A 22,151-nucleotide genomic window follows, 5' to 3' on the forward strand; every position below is an offset into this window, starting at 1 on the left:
TACATAAGAATTATGCAAAGCACAAAGCCATAACACGTCATTAATAAACAAGGGTTAAAATACAATCATCTCACATTGACTAATCACAAAAATACAGTCATTAAATTAACAGACATAGGTTAAGATTTATTTATTCCTTTCTTTAATCATGCTTATAAATTATTACAACACAAGATTTCCCACAACATGGAGAAAACTTAAATGTATATTTACAACTTTCTTCCTAGTTACATTTTAATGATTTAGCACTTCATATTTTCATTTTGCCTTAAAAATGAAAAGTGTTTGAGATTTTGCATCATTCATGTATGCATATATATATATACACATATACACACATACATACTCAATTTCCTAACCTGATGAATGGGATCTGCTGAAATTAAAGTCACCCATGAAAGAATATTAACCTAATATGTTAAGAAGAGGTATTCTGAAGTTTGGATAATATGTAGCAACATTGAAAGAGGTAAAGGGTTATATCTGGTTTTAACAACAAAACTTCAGATCCCTTAAACCCTTTTAATATAAAAGGCTAATTTAAGGAATAAAATTCTTCATATAATAAAAGAAATCCAGGCACTCTAATGATATATATGTACTTTATACCTATAAAAAGTAAATAAATAAGTGTAAAAATTCTGATAAACATTTATCGTGATTTTTAAAATTTCATCTTCAATTATCAAAAAAGATATTACAGTTCTTCACTAGTGCAAAGACTGAATCATTCAATGAACTCCTTTAGGAACAGACATGTAGTAAACAATGAAGAATTTTGTACTTCTGCCTTACTATTGTGTAATTTGTGGTTACTGTTTTCTTGGTCATTTTTTTTTTTTTGTGAGGCTGAAAAAGTTATCCATGCACAGGACTTCAACGAGCATTTGGGTTTTTCACTTATGACATCATTTACATAGAAAAACTAGCATGACACAAATGAATTGGAAAATAGTATTAGATACATTCCAACCCAATATGTAAACATTGTGCAATGTTGTACACCTTAAACTTACACAATGTTATATGCCAATTATATCTCAATAAAGCTGGAAAAGAAACTGTGAATACCATGGTGAATATGTAGAGAAGGTTGATAAACCTTAAAATGTTTTAAAATATAAAACAAAGGATCCAAAACATCTAAAACTGACCCCAAATGAATGTTTGCAGTCCTAATATTCTATAACTTTAACTATATTTTATGTTAAATTTAAAAAGCATTATGTTTATTAAATAGAACAGGGGTCAGCAAACTTTTCCCAGAAAGGGGCAAAGAGTAAATATTTCAGACTTTTAGGACCATATAGTCTCTATTGCAACAATCAACTCTGCTTTGTAGTGCAAATGCAGCCATAGATAATATATAAAAAACGTGCATGACTGTGTTCCAATAAGACTTATTTCTAAAGATAGGCAAGGAGCCAGATTTGATCCATGGGCCCTAGTTTGCTGATCCCTGAAATAGAAAATCTGACTCAAAAACTATTTTAAGTACTTCAATAGCTAGCACAAAACAGGAGAGATAAGTAGATGTTTAATGCTTTGTGAGTTAATAAAGTCACAAATGATTAGGTAAAATAAAACCTTTGTGCTCAGAAACAAATGCCAATACAATTCAATCTCTAATTAGTGGTTAGGAGTCTGCATTCCTAATTGGGGCAAAATTCCAAGAGAGCAATCCATAGCCTTATTAAGAACTAGGCTTGCAAACTAAAATTGACAAAATGAAAGAAAATGTAACAGAGATATGGTAAAGAGAAAGTGAATTTTTCTAACAAAAAATGATGTCTTTTTGTGGTGACTTCCTACAGTATTTCAAATCTTTCCAACTAGACTGCAAATCCATAGGGTTATCATCCCTAGTACAGTCCTCGTCATTTCTACTACAGTGCCTAGGACATTGTAGGTGGTCAGTAAACATTTTCTTAAGGAAACATGTGAATGCTTTATATGGCAAAATAAGTTTTTTGTTACTTCCCACAAAGTGATGGTTCTCTGATGTAGCAATTTAAGATCCTCCTATAAAGTTAAAATGTTCTGTTCTTTTAAATCAGTCATACTAACTATAAAGACGAATTTCAGCCTGAACTAGAACTTGACCTACTCTTCAAATGGCATGAGTTGAAACTCCGGTTTACATCTCATTGTGAAACTTTGACTTAGGCAAAGCAAGGCATCAGTGTTGGTTATAAAACCAGAGATCCAATTATTTTCCAAATAAAGAACTGTTTAAATTTATAATTTAATTATAAATAGATTATAGATTCAAATCAGTTTTTTAACTGAAAGAAGTATAATTGGTTGTTCATGATTTAAAATAGCAAAAGTGACCAAAATGGTAATTTCAATATATTTACATATTATTCTTCAAAGCCTGGATATTTGAAAAATACTAGGGAAAATAAACCATTCATGAACAATATTTATGAATTTTATCTACAGCTCAAAAAGAAACAATTAAAACATCCCCAAAAGACAGTAACTCCACACAGTGGAAAAAATGAATATTCATATAAATTACTATATAAATCATACTTTTCCATGACGTATTTAACAAATTGTAAACAATTACTTTATGTAAGTAAATTTCTCTATCTTTTCTTTAATATAATATTTTCACATCTCCAAACAAAATACTAAGTTTAACAATGATAAAAAAGTTTTAAAGAATGTTATTTGTTTTTGGATCAGTTACTGGACATTGACAGACAAAAGCCACATACAGTTATACACTCAAACAAGACACAGCCTTAATTTGCCATTGTTACAAGCACAATGTTAACATTATATACAAATGTAAATAGTAAAACATTTCTGATTAATTAGACGGCAAGCCAAAGACATTCTAGAGAAAAATATTTCCAATAGAATAGTGCTATGGTTCAAAATTCACCTATAAAAAATATAAATACACATAAAACTATCATACATATCACAAGGTTGTAAACTATCATAATCTTAATAAAAAGTTTTAAAAAAAAACCTATCATATATATTATAGTACTTGAAATTGAACAGATTCTTATTCCAAACTATCAAATTTAATAACCCAAGCCAAGATGGCCAATGGGATACTTAAAAAAAAAAATCAGACAAGATACAGTTTGTGCATCACAATTTATACAGAGAAGAAATTAAAGTGATAGGGATATAGTAAAACAGAACAAAAAAGGATAAAAATGAGAATACTATCGTACCGATTTCCATGGTCCCCGATGCCACGATACATCATCAGGGCAAGCATGCACATGACATTGGACCACACTAGGTGGCTTGTTTAAGATCTCACAGTTTTGCTCTTGTGACATCTGGCCATTGGGAAATTGACATATTACGAATCTGGATTTTATTCCTCCTCCACATGTTTGTGTACACTAAAAATAAGAAAATTCAAAACTATGTGGCTTTAAAGAGAATATTATATTGCTCTCTTCAATGTTTAATACATAAGCAGGAATGCTAGAGTTTAAAGTTTATCCTTCATAATTCTCAACATTTCTTTCTGGGTAAAAAATAAAGTTCTAGTTGCATAATCTAAAAAATAATAGACACAATTTTGAGAATTAGTACCAAAGGTATTTTAATAAGATCAAGAATCTATAAAATAGACTCTTGGCAGGTTAAGCCAGAAACAAAACTGATTTACGTAAGTAGTAAGTATTAACTAGATAACAATTACTACATAGCCGTGAAAGCTAATATGACAGATCTCAATTTAAACATAGAAAAATGTTCAGTACATATCAAGTGAAAAAAGCAGGTGGCAAAGCATTATGTATAATATGAACCTATTTCTGGAACTCACATAGAACAAAGTCTGGAAGGAACGTATCCAAATGTTAAAAGTTCTTTTTATAATTTTCATATTATTTTAATTTTTACAATGAGCATGCCTAAACTCAGAAATAAAAGTTACTTTCATTTTGGAAAACAGTAAAAGTACATTTTTAAAATGTACTTGATATTTATTAGTACCTGGTCAGAAGTATATCTTTAAACAATGATTTTCAAATTCCCAACGAAGAGAAAATATGTACCAAAAACTATTAAGCAAAAATATTTGACTAAGTTAGGTGGTCTATTTTATTCATCCAAAGCCAATATAAGTCTTTCTTATTCTTTCTTATCTATAATATAGGTGGGATTAGTATTCACTATAACCATTTAAGAATTATCTTCATATCCCCAGTGCCTAGAATAATGCCAGGGCATGAAGAAAGTGCTCAACAATTGACAACTATCTGTTTAAAACATCTACCAAATGAATAGTTCAGTAATATGATATAAACATGTCCTATATCAGCCTAATTTTCTATCTTTACATCAATCTAATTTTCTAAGAAATTAAAACAATAAAATACTAGTTGTAGAAAGGCATTGGTAGCCCACAGACATATAAGCTAGTGTATTAGATTCTGTTAAAAAATCTGGAGTGTATATTTCCTATCATGAATGAGTAACTTATACCATGACAATATCTATTGAAAGAACACGGGTTTACTCAATAAAAAAAAAAATCTCTCTGTATAGTATAGTGAAGTAAGATTATCCAACAGTAACAGTATGAAGTGCTTAACTCTCGGTCTTCAGAGATGATGTAATCTCCACAAGCTTAGGAACTATTATGACTTACTTCTCCCCAGCTTCCGTAGTTCCACCGTGGACAAGGTCCAGAATCACAGTGCTTCGACTCGGGGGGCCTGGAGGCTGCGTCACAGTAACTGGCGCTTTGCCCATTTTCATCCTGGCAGACCACAACTCTACGCTGAACACCGCCAGCACAACTGCTGGAACACTGACAAGGATAAAACACACAAATGGCAGATTCCAGATCATGAAATTACAGGGTGAAAAAAAATCAGGATTTTGACTCGAGTTCAAAGTCCCCACATTAAAATCCCCTTCAGTGGAATCATAATTTGAATTGAGAAAATCTGTCAAAACACTTGAGTTTTACTAGGAGTTTCACTAGAATTTGATAATGAAAAGGTGAAATTTTAAAGCTTGCAATAAGAAATTCACCTTTATCCTATATCCTAAGTGTTAAGCAAAAAGGAATTAAAATTTTAAGGTCTCACTAGAAAGGAATAAAAAAAAAATAGTGTTAAGTTACTTAAATTTTACATTTGTGTTTCTTTATTTTGTGTCATTAATCTCTTGTAAACTATGGACAATTATAGCTTTCATAGTTTATCATGATTTTATGCCAGCTTACTGCATTGCTATCACAGTAATTTCTGGGTTTGATTTTTTTTCATAAACATTCACAGCCTTACCTCTTAAAAGACCTTCTTTTATTATAATGTACATTAATCGGATTGTTTTTAAGTGCATTCCTCTGTAATCATAATATTGAATTATACACTAATGTGATAAGAACTCTGGGGATTTGTAATCTGCATTGAAAATTGCTTAATCTTTTTAAGATTTACACTAGTGATCTCCAGATAAATTTAGCATTAAAAGCACCTGATGTCATTGCATATGTATCTGTTAAAAGGCTATAACAAAATTATAGAATTCTATAACTCAATAAAGACTGCTTACTGATCCCCATGGTCCTGTTCTCCATTGGTTTCCTCTGATTGATGGATGGACCCCTTGATTTTGATTATCTTCTGGTTTGTGAGTTAATGGAAAATTCCTGCCTGGAAAATGGTTCAGCTGCTCAGAGGAACTCGGAAAGTGGCTGTACGTGGGTGGGCAGGCTGCCAGGTTACATTCTTGTTCTACCAAAGGGCGTACTTCAGGGTCACAGTAATTCTCATTAATTGGCTGATGGTAGTTGATGCATAAAACTTGTCGAGTTGATTTTCCATGGCCACAGGAGGCTGAACACTGATCACAAATTTAGCAAACATTTATAATGTAATAAACTACATTCACGGGATACTAAATATCAAATATTATATTTAAATGTTTCATTTTGTTCTTTTCTCATAAAAATACTTACAGGTGACCAATTCCCGGTTTGCCACTCTCCACAAGGGCTAAAACAGACAGATATTTCGGCAGGTCGGGGTAAATGAGCACAGTATGATTCATCTGCTATTCCGTCATGAGCATCACGACAGCTTACATACCGGGCTTGATTACCTCTTCCACAAGACACAGAGCACTTAAAAAAGTGAATTATACAAAGGTGTTACACAGTACCTCTCCCACTTCCCTTACACATAGCTGTTGTTCAAATTTCTAAAACATCAAATGTCTTGAAAAAAATTATAAATGACACCATCTGGCATCACTTCTGAGTCAAAGAGAGGGGAGTGAATATCCCACTCAGTTCGGGTAATAAATTTCACAAATCAGATATTTATGATAATAAGAAGGAAACATTAAACTTTTTGGAATACTGGTTAGTTATCTGCCAAAATTAAAGATACAGAAAGCATTTTATATAAGAGAATCTTAGAATAGAAATGATCCCGTAATTAAAATACTCAGAGAATATGTGAAGCTTAAAAATACACACTACATAAGATTAAAGCAAAATGTATACTCCAAATACATTAAAGCTTTCAGTTTAGAAAAACAACATGAACATGTTAGCAATTTAAAGACTGATAAAAAGTCTAATATCATATCTGCTTCTCACAACAATTTGTGGCATAAATATTATTATTACCCTCCTTCTGTATATTAGAAAATAGATCCATAAAATGTAAATTTCTTGCCCAGAGACACAGAGCTCTTGAAAGGCAGAACAGGATTTAGCCATTAAATTACCCAATTCTAAACCCCATGCTCCTTCCACACCATCAAAATACCTGAGAATGAATACATACATTAATTTAGCAAATCTGTAGCCATCTCTTATTGATATCTAAAAGCCTCCATAATAGAACACTGTACCTCTTACAGGAATTCACTTACTGGGGTCCAAGAACCATGTCGCCATTGTGCTATCTTCCCCACGGGAAGAGCTGGTAATGAAGTGGCACCAGTTATAGGGATAATTGGGCAAGGTGTAACTATACAGTCCTGTTCAAAAAAAAAAAAAAATAGATCTCATGACACATGATTCAATCAACCACTCTGATTGATATTAAATCCCATATTCATTTCTTCTTCTACACATCTAATTTAAGGACAGTTGTAGACTAAATTACAAATAAACAATGTAAAGGTTTTCATTTTTCAAAAGTACAAAGTATTGTCTAGGGCTAGAAGTGGATAGTATGACTCAATCCTAAAGTTTGGATCATTCTGTCCAATGGTTGAAAAGAAAAAGAGCAATAGTCCCTCAAAAAATACCGCTAAGCCGAAACACTCCAAATGGACACAGAACACTACCTTAAACAGTATGACACACTTTAGAAGTTCACGGTATTCATAATAGGTATTATCCTTCTTCTGCAGTTCAAAGGATAGATATGAGTTAAATGAGTGATCCAACGGCAGATAAACAGTAAAAAATATTCATCAGTAAAGCTACAAGCCTGGCAAAACCAATAATAAACTCTCTCTTTGACATACATGCATATATTTTTAAGAAATAAGTTTAAGTGGAAAAAATATACATGGAAATAACTTTAACATATCAGTAATACTCCTGTATCATAAACCTTTTTGTTTATAATCCATGAAGAGGTGTCCTTTACCTGCCTGTCACTTGGGCGACTAGCTCCATGGCACACTCTGTCATCTAACACTGCATTAAGTAGCTCATTGACACACTGAACAGCACGCATCTGATACCCATGTCCACATGTGGCTGTGCACTGAAAAAATACAAGCAGATATCAAACACTATTATTACTCAAAAATTACACAAAAAATTTTCTTAATGAATACATAGTTAACAATTTACTTTCAGTAGATCCTTTTCTTAGTCCTTTACACCAGATTCCAGACTTAACATTAGCAAATGTAATCAATATATTTATTCAAATTTAGGTAGACTTTAATAAACCATTGAAGTTAAAATGGACAGTTATTACCATGTCTTTAAAAAGTTATGTAAAAATACCAATAGAGGCCTGATATTTTGGAGGTAGAGTCAATATAAATTAGGGAAACTAAGTACTTTTCAAAATCTACCTGATGTATATATCATTTAACACAGCCAAGTAAATTTCAAAGAGATAACAGAAGGAAGAGCACAGGATGAAGTTAAAGGGAAGATGCAAGCAGGCTTGCCATCAGCTGTGGTAACCCCCACAGGATAATAAGCTGTCCCAGTCGTCCAGCCTGACCTGGATGAGGTCATTGCTCATCCTGAAGATTCCTAGCTGCCTGTTTGGTAAAACTTGCTAACAATGCCTACTCTATATACAGCAAAGATAATAATTTAGACACAGAACATGAAAACATTCATAGTTTAAACAAAGCTGATGAAAGCATAAAATTTGTAGCATTTTGGTTAACAAAATGAATTCAGAAGCTAAAATATTTACCATAGCAAAATTGGCAGTACGGACAAAATTTTGCAGATAAGGATTTACATCTGAGGAGCATTTTTCCAATAAACCACCCCAATATAGACACATCCATTAAAACAGTGAATATACCATAACTTTTGTGCTATTCTGTAAAGATGGATTAAATCAGAAAAACCCTTATCATATACTCACAGAACCCCATGGTCCTACTTGCCAGGAAGCACATGTATGAAGCTCACAGGGTCTCAGATATTCAGGTTTGGTACTTGGATCACAGAAGCCATCACTTAAGTGAGCTTCATTCAGTTGACACCACACCTGCCGCTGCTTTGTTCCTTTTCCACATGTAACAAGACACTGTAAGAACACAACTGACCATTATTTATTTTCAGTCTTAGTCAACACAGGTGCCTTACAAAGGGATACAATGATCAATTTGCATATTAAAATGCAATTGATAGACCATTCCTAAGGATATTTTCCCTTCACTCTTCCAGAGAGATGTACCGGGTAAATCACCCACCCCAAACTTCTACCGCCCAAATCCTAGTGCAACATCCACTTGTCCTAGAAACAAAGGTCCAAAACTAACCTTAGAGTAAGTACCTATCTTAGGCTACTGTGGACACTGGAACTTCCTCATGAAAATAGCTGTAGACTAAACACTAGTTAATGTCCTCGTCAGCCAGACACTATAAATAGTTTAAAAAGAAACCATTTTTTATTGCCTTAATAAAGTTATTTATAAAATAATAAAATAAATGTAAATATTTTTGCATTATATAAAGCCTTAGATTGAAAGCTTTCCTACACAATATTATAATTGTTCTAAGCCTCAAGTGTTTAATGTTACCTCACTCCACTCACTAGTAGCCCAAACGGGACAGGAAAATTCATTGCAATTCTCTATCGTCACTCGGGGAATCTCTTGGCATTCTCTATCAGCAAGACGGTGGCCCAAGTTATTTATGCAATAAGATTCTCGAGACCTTTCCCCTCCTCCACAACTCCTGGAACACTGATTTAAGAAAAAAAAAGTGGTGACAAACGGAAACAAAAAAATGTTTAATTAAAAATTTAAAAACGAGCAACTTTTCTTAAGCAACACTTTTTCTTCGTACCTGGGACCATTCCGAATAATGCCAACTCATTACGACGCAGTCACCACGGCAGGGTTCTCGGGTCGGAGGTTTTAGTTGGTCACTGCAGTAGTGGTCATCGACTGGAACAGTCTGTCCTTTATGAATGGAATACTTCATGCAGTGGACGTCCAATGACTTATAGCCTTGACCACAATGGGACGAACATTCACTTTTGCCAATGATGTGCCATCTAGAAAAAAGAATGTTATCACACTTATGGGGCATGCCAATTAATGTAATTGAAAAAACTGATTCAGAGAAACTCATGCATATGACTCACTTTTAAGATTCTGTTAGAGTGGATGGACAAGCCACCTGAAAATATTTGATATATCATTGAATTAGAGATGGCATGTTCTTAGAGATCATATAGCCCCAAATTCGATTTTGTAAAGGAGAAAATGAGGCCCAGAGATGTTGTGTATTCAAATGGTACAAACGCTTGGCTTTTTCATTAGAAACCTTTTTTCCAAAATAAAATCTTATTTGGTCTCCAAATATATAAAAATGGAGCTGGCCTGGTTAAAGCTGGAGCTAGGGAGCCAACATCTATTGACTTCACCCTTTGTGAAGTCACCATTGGTGGTGGCTTTAGAGGTAAGTCCAAGGAACCCAGACTTCCCCCAAAATCTTTGTAGACAACTGGTTTAGACTAAGATTACTCAATTACCCAGTGGCAGATTGAAGACTATAACTGAATATATCTGACTTGCAATCAGGTAGTCTCCCCCTGTGCAACTCCTCCATAGTATTTTGATGTATGACTAGGGAATATCCGAGAATCTGACTACATCAATAAAGATCAAACCTTTAAAAGGTGGTAGACTAGGTTGGTAAAGCATTTCACACTTTCTCACTAATCCAGTAATCTATCTTTAAATATGTTTTTAGGGAAAACATTTTTTCCACAAGTAAAATCTGATAGTTTTAGCCAAATTATCCCAATTATAGTCTAGCAATCTATCAACGTGAGTGCACCAGTGTAACAAAGCATAAAATTCATGGAGTTCATTTCTATCCCCAGCATCATCAACGGATTTCATTGTGCTTCACTCCACTGCAATGCAGTGGAAGCAACTTATATAGGCAGTTCTACCACTAGGCTTTCCCTCTCTGTCTTCAAACATCACACACACATAAAACTTCCCATCCTAGCTTACTGAAAGAGGTTCTGGCCATCCCTGAATGTTAACTGTCACCTGCTAGATGGGGTTACCGTCCTTAGCTTCACTCTCAGATCAATCATAGAAAAACCAAATAAGAAATTCAAGTGGGAAGTGAAAACTTCCCTGCCATTATCTAGGATCATGTTCTTTAGTATTTAATGGACAAAATCCTGATAAGATAGAGAAGTCAGTCCATTGATTCTCAAATCCTTTAATTTTAGACTCATTAATATGGTTAATGAGTTCAATAAAAATTGCAGAATCATGCTACAAAATTTGTTTCAGATCTTTAAACCATGGGTTTTCAGATTAGAGTTTACCTGTATTTTATAGACAAATTTACTTCCACTTCCTGTGCAAAATCTGGAGGCCTATATACTGGTATTCAGCAAATACTGAGTAAAAATTCAAACTAACTTCTGTGTTTCACAATAAATTAGTGAGTCTGAAATTTTATAATAGTAAAGGCAAAGGACATGTCTTTATTTTTTTATTTACTTATTTTATTTATTTATTTGTTTATTTACCTTAGTTCACAGTCTGTATTACACCTTTCAGTCACAAACAATGGCAGTGGCAAGTGGTCACATCTTTGATCAGACACTACCATATGATCACTCTTACGTATGCAGGTAATTTTTCTTCTATGAAGACCTTGGCCAAAGTCAAATGAAAATTAAAAATACAAGGAAAATTCACATAAGGTGATGCTCTATAATTATTTAACTCTAACTGAAAGGATTCAGTTTAGAAAGCAAAACATTCCAACATAGCCCACAGGATAGACTAGCATATTAATCTAATCAGGGATGACCATCTATAATAAGTTGGCTGAATCCAGAAAGACTGAGGAATTTAGTCAAGAGATGTAAGGAAGGTGGGTCAGGTATTGGAGTAGAAAGAAATCCATTATAGTTAGATGGAGTGGTGGTTAGTGGAAAACTGAGTGGCCAGGGATGACGCTGATGCTATGTGGTACACTACTGTTTGCCATTACTTGCTTCCCTTTTCCCTGTAAAGAATTGCACATTTCCACTTGCTACAATGTCACTGTAACTTCCTGTGGGAGGAGTATACTTCCCTGCCCACTGACACCAGGCTTATGCCAACCAACTGTAAGGGGATGTGACCTATTCCAGTTCCAAGCTGAAGCTCTAAAAGCCACTGTATGCTTCTGCCACCTCTCTTTCCCTTTTCTCTGTCTCTAAAACAGCCTTTCCCAGATGGCCCTGATCTTTCAGCCTGGAATCATGAATAAAAAAGGCATGGGCAGACAATAAGAAGATCAGGGGTGGTCACAGGTACAAGAAGCGATGGAGGGAGGGATTTGTAGGGTAGTGAAAGAATTCTGTAGGATACTGTAATAGTGGATAGACGTCACTATATATTTGTCAAAACCCATAGAATGTACAGCACAAGGAGTGAACCCTAATGTAAACTATGGACTTTAGTTAATAATACTGCATCAATTGTAATAAATGTGCCACACTAATGCAAGATGTTGATAACAGAGGAAGTGATGGTGGGGGTTGTGGTAGGAGAATATGGGAATTTTCTGAACTTTCTGCTCAATTTTTCTATAAACCTAAAACTTCTCTAAAAAATAAAATCTAATTACTTTTTTAAAAAATGACATGGATGCAGACATTCCAAGCTGGAGAAGAATCATAGCCAATTAGCAACCGAAACATAGTATGAGCGAGAAATAAACCTTTGTTGTTCTAAGCCATTGAGATTTGGCAGTTATTTGTATGCGGCATCATCACAGTGAAAACAAACTATGAGAAGCGGTTGTGAGGGACCAGAGTTGACTGAACTTGACATTTTCTGCAACGAGGGGACAGGAAAGAGTTTAAGCAGTCAGTGACATGATCATATTCCTGTTTTATCAATGTTCTTCCATGTACTTCCAGTTAGCTAAACACGAACATACATGTTTATCTCAGCTCCTTCCTAAATACCATCTGACATAATGAAAAGGAATTTTGAAAAGGCATAAACCTAAAAGAACAAAAGAAATAAAAAAGGAAACAGTAGGTAAGAAAGGGAAATTTTGAATATGAAAAGCAGGTAGAAATAACTAGTTAACAGAACCAAGGAAGCTGAAACTTAATCCTGTGGAGGGGGGATGTGAACAAGAAACAAACCATTGATGCCACAGAATCCAAGAAAAGCCCAGGAATCGAAAACATCAGGTCCCTCTGAAGATGTATATGTGTGAGGGGTAGGCCTGAAAAAGGGAGAATTGATTGCAACTCCATCCTGAATGATGAGATCCAGGCCCACTGGGCTCTCCATTTCCCTTTGGCTCTAAGCCCACTTACACTGTTCCCCAGTCCCCTCACTGACCACCAGAAGATAAGAGTATTCCTCTCTTGGGAGACTCTTCAGCCCAAGAAAAAAGATCAACTGGCAATGACATCTGGGATTTTTCCCCCAATGACACATGAAAGGGCTACTTAGTGACCCAGTTACTCTATAAGAGGTCTTTATTTGACTTGTCTGACCCACACAGGACTTTCAATCAGCATTTTAGTATTTCTTAACTAGGAACAAACAACAAAGGGTCAGCAGACATTTTAGGAAAGCCACTAATGCAAAAGCGACCAAAATAAACAAAAACAAAATAGAACTAAGATGAAAGATATAAGTCAAGGAGCACAAGAAAATGTGAAGACTATGATTAATACTCTCAAAGACATAATAGTGTATCCACAAAACAAAAGCAAGATGTTATGAGAAGAAACATTAAGAAAACAATGTAAATTGGGAGAAGAAATTAGAAAATAGGTGATCGGTCCAGAAGGTTGCACATCCAAATAGAAATTTCAGAAATGCGGAAGAGGAAATTTTCAAAGAAATAATGTGATAGTTTCTTAAGTCAAAGAATTTATGTTTCCAAATTGGAATGGCATCTGAATTCCCTAGGAAAGTAGATGAAAGAAATACCCACATCAGGGCACATTGTCCTGATATTTCCCACCACTAGAACTAATGAGAGGATCCACAAAACTTCCAGAATAGAAAGTGTCCATACAAGCACAGGAAATCAAAAAACAAGTCAGAAAACAAGGTTTTCAAAATTCTAAAGGAAAATAATCTAACTTAGAATTTTATACCAGCTAAACTATTGATCAAGTATAAGAATAGAACATCACCATTTTCAAATATGAAAGGGCTCAAAAAAATACCTAAGGAAAATACTGAGGGAGATGTTCCACCCAATGGGGGAAATAAAAATAATTTATGGGATTTAGAAAACAGGGAATCCAAAACAGAAGACAAGTGAAGAGAATTCCCAGGATAACAATGAAGGGAAAGCTCAAGATGACAGCCATACAACGGGCCTAAAACGTAACACAAATTAGAGAAAGAGAAAAGAGGGTAGCAATAGATGAAGGAAAATTGAAATTGATAGGTTAAATAATGTGCTTGAAAACATTAAGACAAAATTTATAGTTCTCACGAAAAGTCTGGGGACTGATAACTTTCAGCACATAGAAAAACAAAAAAATAAAACTGAGGGAAATTCACTTAAGAGAAACTGAAAAGTTACACACCAAAAAGGAATATAATGATAGTATCCTATGTGGCAAGTGAATTAACAGTTCCTTTTCTGTACACAATTGTTTAAGAGACCTCTCCTGGTTCGAACTCCCAAACCATCTCATCATGTCTTGCTCAACCTTCCATTTTGGATTTTGCTATTCTTTACTTAGTGTGTTCACATTTTAGAACGTTCCCTCATGAATTCCTCCTTCTTCTCTGTTAACAAAGCTCTTCACTCCTACTTCTAGTATTTGTCCAGTCAGTCTGGCATCATCTACGGCGGTCTCCCTCCCCTGAGACATGTCCAATCAGGAACACCTGTTCCCACACCATCATCTGGGCACCACTGTCCTATCACCATGGGACCAAGTCTGTGCCTCTTCTTGAATGGGACACCACAATTTCTTTGGCACTTTGAAGTCAGTTTGTTAGATTGTCCCTCACATTCCCATCATCTGTGGTCAGTGCCTCTAGCCACCCACCTTCTTGCAGCTCATTTCTATACTGTTCTGAGCTTCCTCTCCTCTGACCCACTGCTTGCCAAATTCCCAAACGTTTTCTCTAGTCCCCATGGAAACGACTTTTCCATTCAATACAAACTTCTCTATCTTCACATTTAATCTCCTCACAGACTGCTCCCTCCATCTTTTCTGTGGTCCTCTCTGTGCATACCTGTAGCACTGCATTTGTGATTTAAAATTAAGATGATCCACTTATCCCTCCAGCCACTAGACTTTAAAACTTGAATGCAGAATCAGGGTCTTATTAATGACCTGAAACAAAGCAGCCCCTCAATAAACGTTTACTAATTTGAACCAACATGGTATTACACAATTAAGTATCCACAATCCTAGATTTCCCACAGACTTCAGTCTTTTCATTTTCTTTCTCTACTGTAAATTTCCCTGCTTTTACATTTCTCACTATGCTCCAACCAGTTATTCATGCCATCAGTACAAATATGGTCACAAAAGGAAATTAAAAGAATGAAAGAATGTTTGATACCCCAACACTAAACAAAGGAGAGAGGTGGCTAGGAAAGTGTGTGGAGGGGAGCGGACAACAGGGCAGGTAGTTCACTGGGAAAGAGTTTACAAGTCAGAGAAACTTTCTGCGACTGCAAGAATGAAAATGTGAAAGGAAAGGAGCAGTAATGGGGAATGTTGAAAAGCGTAGAGATAAATGAGGCTGTTAAGTATAAGAAAGAATGAATGGGGAGAAAGTAGGAAGAGAAAAAAGATAGGAAAGCTTTGTATGTCTGTGTGGTATTGTGTGTGGACAGTGGGGGAGATTCCATAGGCAGCCTGACTCAAAAGTACCTCAAATTATACGAGCATGCACAAACTTTTGTCTCTTTTACTTAACACCAGTGTACCTTGACACATTTTGGTACAGTCTTGCCATGGTCCATATGGATCCCACTGGAACAGGTCGCTCTTCTCTTCCACAGGGATATTGAAGGAATAACGTACATCAGGGTTGTATAAATTACCCACACACAAAACCTCAATAGAAATATAAAGGAGTATACAATTAATTCATGAAAGACATACTCTTAAAAGACATCATTTTTATATTGAATAAGTGTAAAGCACTTAACCATTACAGTTTACTAATACAATTAAAACTAAGTCTTTTAAATGGCTATTGAGAACTTACCTGCAAAACAAGTTCTTGTTCCAGTCGGTCAGTACTATTAATTCTTTCAATTGAGTTGTTTGAACCACTGTATTCAAAAATAGCTCCTTGTATGTTGATTTCTTTTTTTGACATACTTACAACAAAATTCCCATTCAAAAGAAAATTCCCTTGAGCGTCAGATAATGCTGTAAAAGAATAGTACTCATGAAATAGTAAACCAGTCAACAGTAAGAAAATACTCTTTTTTTAACTTTAAAATTCAAGTCCTTTCTTGAAATTAAAATGTAAATTAGTATTAAGGAAATAAACTTGATTTTACTCTAATGTGGTATCTAACCCACAAGTCGGGAAACTTCAGCACATCAGCCAAAGATATTAAAATAAATTTCCCCTACACTTTTCTATCTGAGAAGGTCTCCTTCTTCCATGAGGTATGCAGCTTCAGGAGAGATAGAAAGGAAGTGGGAAAACAGAAGGAAACCACGGGCCCAGTAGACAGATCAGCTAAATCAATTCTTGTCATCAATGGCAACGAGAGAAAGACCAGCTAGGCTGCTAAACGTTCCATTTATGCTTATCTTGGAAAAAATGTACAAAGCTTTAACACTCTAGGGTCAGTATTCTAAAAGACCATGCAATGACTATACTATTCTATATAATATTGGGATCTTTTTCATAGAGAGGCACTCTATCATTGCTGATGCATATGTGAATGATTGCTTCCAGAATACTCCTATCTCCCTCTCTGCTCATGCTCCTTCTTGTTCTCTTTCCCATGGACAGGTAGTAACATAAGCCTGTCAAATATATCTAAGTGCATATATCCATACTACACATTTACATATATAAAATATTAGTACAGCCTGTATTCACGATTAGTTACTTTTTAAAATTTTTTACAAAATTGCATGGTGTCCACAGTGGTATGGTAGTAAAGAGACCACTGAATTTGGTGTTAGAACAATAAATTCAAGTTGTCCCAATTAATTCCTATGTGATCTTGGACAGGTCACTTGCTCAGTTGCCTAAGTGCATAACAGGAATACAAATTCCTACCTCACAGGCTTTTAATCAGGGTCAAATTTGGAAAATGTTTGTGAAAGTATGTAGATCGTACAGCACTGTGCTGTTTTTTTCAGTTCAAGGGAAGGTACAATATTTTAAATTTTATACTAGTAAAAATCCCCATATTAATCAAATACTTTTTGCTTGCTTTACCTATATTATACCTTTCAGTGGAAGAATAACCTTTCCGGAAAACATTTGCTTGGGCTTCCAGGCAATGCCACTCAAAGTACACAAGTTACCTATGGCTAGAGTTCATAAATAGATACTACACCCTCAAAAAAGCAACCTTGAAGGCATTATTGCCAAATAAATTTGGTGTTTCTGCGTCTGTATGGGCTATTATGACTGTCTTTATACATTACATTGAATTCAGCGAAGAACCAATAAAGTTCTACGTTTATCCTATAAAATAGAAATTCCTCTCTGCAACAACTTGCACTTTATCAAAGTGAATAGGCCTATTTAAGAAACTATCAGTTACATTAAAACTAAGGGAAATAAAATTTTACTGGGAAAACTTGCACATTTCACTGCTTTCAGTTACTAAAGCAAATGTCATAAATACAGATGTATAAATCTCTTCTAATGACTCCACATACTTATTTGGCTCACTTCAATTTAGATTTTTATATTTCCATTAGCAGTTCTCTTACAAAGTATATTGATACTCTCTTGGTGAACATTTTTAATTTTTAAATTTCAAATCTGTTGTCTATTCCTAGGAAGATACAAATATCTACATTTGGAACCAGAGAGAGACATATTATTTGTACAATCTGGTAGCACATACCTATGTAAATGCACCTAGGTAAAATTTTTAGCAAAAGAAAAAGAATTGCAACTAAATGTAAAAGAATAATCAAAATGTTTACATTTTATTTTCTTTGGAAAATTTTTTTGCATTTTTTTATAGAGGTGAAATTGACATTAAATAACCATTTTAAAGTGAACGATTCAATGCACATTCACAACGTTGTGCAAACACTACCTCTATCTAGTTCTAAAATTTTTCGTCAACCTAAAAGGAAAACGTGGATCCGTTGAGCAATCGTTCCCTCTACACTTGACTTTATAACGCCAGACGTAATCCCTGAGATAAGCTGTTCATTACAGATGCAGATTCCCAGTTATAAGCATTGATGAGCCAGTATTTCACGTTTCATTAACGTGAAGCAGGCACTTTCTCAATATTAACTCTACCATCACCTACTCCAGCTTGGTGAGTTACAGGTAAGTCAATATTAAGTATTTCTCAGATGGAAGGTTTTCATCTTCGGGTCTAAGTGAAATTCTTTAAACCTAAAAGCTAATTTGTAAAAATAAATCACAAATGAAATCTAGAATCTAGAAATAGCTAAAGGACAATCTACTCTGACTATATTCATTAACATATAAAAACATGAAATCAGTTCTCTTTGTCTTTAACATAAGAGCTTTTTAAAAACTGTATTTAAATACTTTTGCTACATGGTAACAATATTTTTAAAAGTTCTTTAAAACATTTAATCTCAAAGAGGTCTATGATTAATTTTAGATAAAGAGACAGAAGAGGACTTTATTCTAAAAACACATGCAACGTTAATTGAATATAACCTTTGGCTACCTAAAACAGTCTCATGGGAAAAAAATTAAATTTACTTTTCAGAATTTAGTTCAGTTTTGTTTGTTTGTTTGTTTTGGTGAGGAAGATAGGCACTGAGCTAACATCTGTGCCGATCTTCCTCTATTTTGCATGTGGGACACTGCCACAGCATAGCTTGATGAGTGGTGTGTAGGTCCACACCTGGGATCCAAACCAGCGAACCCCAGGCTGCCGAAGCGGAGCAAGCAAACTTAACCACTATGCCACAGGGCCAGCCCTGTAGATCAGTATTTTTTAAATAAGATACAGTGTATAGCTCAAGAAATAACCATGTATAGGAAGTCAGATGATTTAAACTTGGTATGAACTGCAACTGCATGTTTGTTCAAGGGGCTCTTCTTGCCTTCCAAGAATTTACATCAATCGCAGACCTCCATGAAATTGCACGCGAACCACATATTGGCTATTTACTAGAAATGTTTACCAAGGTAATTGTCATCTTCTGGTTTTCCAGAATAGCTGTGCTGAAGAATATCAATGTTTGTTGCTCCTGTGGGAATCTTTACAACAACATTATAACCTGCAATATAATTTACATGTTAACTTTCACAAAAAGCAGATGACCCAGAGCCTATTACTGCTGAACAACTGAAAAATTTGAATAGCAGAGTCAGACTTAATTTCATTTTATCTTTGAAAAATGACACAAGTGCTTATTCTTTTTGGATCAATGCCTTACACAAATTACTAAGGGTTGAGAAAAAGTGGATGTTGTCTAGAAACATACAGAGTTTGGGATTCTTAAAGTATGCTTCCTAATTTTTATCACTTCTAAAATTCTGAATATAGACTAAGACTAATGCTAGTATTATAGCTCCAGAGATATTTAATGCATATATTAATTTTTAAATTTGACTAATACACTGACATTTTATACTTCCTAATAGGAAAATACACAAGATTCCAAGTGCTTTTCACAAATCCAGGAGAGATCAAAATACTTGGTCATTGCTATATGTGTACACAGAGATTCAGTGAACAACAAAATAATGAAAGTTAATGAGAAACATTTTTCTTAAGCTTTTAGTTTCTAGTGTAAGCAGGAATCCCTATAGCTACCCTCAAAATTTTACATTATTTTTTAAAGTCTACTAATAAACTGTCAAGAAAAAAGTAAAGAGTTTACTTGAGAGAAATATGAATAATATTTCTATTTTATCAGACCACATTCAGTATACTGGCATTGCTCAAAAGAAGAGGAAACACTTTATCAAATATATATTAAACAAGAAAGAACATTTCCCCACACTGAAACAGTCATGTTACATAGTTGTCCAAATACTCTCAGGTTTTAATTCAACAATTAATTTTGCTATGGTATTATTCTAAGTTTTTCCTTTTTCTTATTGGGATTTTTCCCTTCTGTTTAATACATGAATAAAAGGAGCTGAAATTTTCTCATACTCTAACTTGGATAAATATGGGATGACATTAAGAGGAAGTTTTAAAAGAGCTTAAGTTTGCAACCCTCATGTGAGATTACCTTGCACGTTCTTAGAGCAGCCTTATTTATCTCTTTTTAAGGGATCACATTTAAATATAAGGTGACAAATGGTCTGAGGATTCTGTGTATACTACATGCATATTGGTTGAAGGCTATCAGTCTACAAGAATAATTTTAATTCATGACTTTTTGACTAAAATATTTCTACTACCTCCACCATGTATGTCTTTGCTATTATATTTTTTCAAGAAAGCAAGTCCTCAGCATTGCAAAAGTGACAAGATGAAGACGACCACCAGGGGGCAGTAATGTGACAAATGTTATTCAGACCCTGCAAAAATTTAACATCTTTTTCCATTTGCAAACTGGTTAATTCGTAGGACAACTTTGGCAAGGTTAAATATCTGATCTTAATTTAGCTCATGTGGTTTTATACAGAAAAAAAAATGTTTTCCAGCGAATAGACCAGACTTTGATGAATGTATGCCACTGGTCATAAAAGAAGGTCAAATATGTATGGCTCCCATGAAATAATAAATCATAAAAACTAGAAAAATAATATGTCAAAGCATCTAGTAACTAAGATGCATAAGCATCACCAGAGTATGAAATGTACTATACTTTTCATATATATAAAAACACAAATTTTGTGTTTTAAATTATACTGCTTTAATTAAAGCAATGCATATCAACTTAACTGTGTTCAAACACATGTGAACACAATTTAAAGCTGAACAATAAAACTGTAAAAAATATGTTTTTATTTCCAAGGAAAGTTTTAAAGGGCTGTTTTTATTACCATAAAGTTTTCCTAGAAAATTTTAGAATGAAAAATATCTATTATCTCATAATTTTGAAGAAAACTAAAATCACAGCCAAATATCAATTATATCTGTAATCCAGATACTTCCTGGAAAATCAAATGTAATACTAATTCCAAATCAACATTTAAATTAATGATTCCATCCTTCACCTTCAATCATTTTCAATGTCATCAGTAAGAAACAGAACAGATAGGCCAGGCCATACCAAAAAACGTGGTTCAAGTGATGAAAATAATTGAAAGTAAGTTTCCTGAAAAAATTATAAGTATATACATTACAGATTACAGGAACAGCAGTAAAAACACTTCATCAATTGGGGGGACTATTCATACATCACTGTCAATTATCACTGGATTTACTCTAATAAATGCACCTAATAAATTTTTAAGAATCAGATTTGCCTTAAAGCAGTTGAATTTATTAGTTCAAGGATACATCTGGTATAAGATTTTTTATATTTAGGAAATTTTTGTTTAACAATCATTTTTAACTAAGGGTATAGAGTAGACAAAACAATAACAAACCATAACTATCATACCTTCATTATATACTCTATTATATCAAATAAAAGGGAAAACTCGAAACCAGCACACAGCTTACCATAATGAGCACTGTTGAAGACACCTGCCATCATCCTGCATGACGAGTTATCCCCACCACACACTCCACATCTGTCTCTCTTGGCCTTGGAGTTTAACACATGATCACAGCCAGCTTGCTTCAAAATACAATCAATGACAATCAATCAAATCAAAATGACTAATGGCAAGCATGGGACTTTACAAAGTTCTTTTCACAAATATCCTTTCAATTGATAGATTTGATACAATAGGATTTTTTCAGAATATCTATGGATCTTGTTGGACAGCAATATTTTTACACATCTGGTCACGTGGTTGACAAAGCAGTGTTTTCCAAAGGGTCATCCACACACCTCCTGCATCAAAATCACTTGGGGTGGCATTGAAAAAAGCAGATTCCCAGATTTTCTGAATTAAAATCCTTGGAGGTAAAACCTAGAAATTCACATTATAACAAACACTGACAGTGATTCCTATACCTACCATTTGAAAACCACTCTTTAAAGAAATGTAATTCAAAAGGGAAAAAAAGTATAATTATATAAGTAATACATTAAAATAACTCCAAAAAGATGTCTTTCATGATTTTTTTTTTTTTTTGAACTCATGACCTTAGAACTCCGGGAATAAACCAAGTACATTTGAAAGAAACAATTTAGTTTTCCAAAATTAACATCTAGCATAATGAACAGTGTTTATGAAAAGAA

The 22,151-nt window shown here is 34.2% G+C and overlaps 1 protein-coding gene across 2 annotated transcripts in view; it reads right to left on the bottom strand.

Moving 5' to 3' along the window:
* The window catches only part of ADAMTS20 (ADAM metallopeptidase with thrombospondin type 1 motif 20), a 163,783-nt gene that overhangs the window by 65,320 nt on the left and 76,312 nt on the right, over window positions 1-22,151 (bottom strand). Inside the window, exons 15-28 of one of the 2 annotated variants that reach the window (XM_008514712.2) lie at window positions 21,464-21,581; window positions 19,020-19,115; window positions 15,904-16,070; window positions 15,620-15,749; window positions 11,223-11,349; window positions 9,509-9,719; window positions 9,241-9,405; window positions 8,580-8,744; window positions 7,608-7,727; window positions 6,880-6,987; window positions 5,957-6,121; window positions 5,551-5,841; window positions 4,637-4,798; window positions 3,201-3,377 (exon numbers count right to left, since the gene is read on the bottom strand). In XM_008514712.2, the coding sequence (XP_008512934.1) occupies window positions 3,201-3,377; window positions 4,637-4,798; window positions 5,551-5,841; window positions 5,957-6,121; window positions 6,880-6,987; window positions 7,608-7,727; window positions 8,580-8,744; window positions 9,241-9,405; window positions 9,509-9,719; window positions 11,223-11,349; window positions 15,620-15,749; window positions 15,904-16,070; window positions 19,020-19,115; window positions 21,464-21,581 (2,202 nt within the window). The remainder of the gene's footprint in view (window positions 1-3,200; window positions 3,378-4,636; window positions 4,799-5,550; window positions 5,842-5,956; window positions 6,122-6,879; window positions 6,988-7,607; window positions 7,728-8,579; window positions 8,745-9,240; window positions 9,406-9,508; window positions 9,720-11,222; window positions 11,350-15,619; window positions 15,750-15,903; window positions 16,071-19,019; window positions 19,116-21,463; window positions 21,582-22,151) is intronic. The other variant, XM_008514714.2, reaches the window with a different exon arrangement.

The sequence above is a fragment of the Equus przewalskii genome, chromosome 5, assembly GCF_037783145.1.
Source record: "Equus przewalskii isolate Varuska chromosome 5, EquPr2, whole genome shotgun sequence".
Lineage (NCBI taxonomy): Eukaryota > Metazoa > Chordata > Mammalia > Perissodactyla > Equidae > Equus > Equus przewalskii.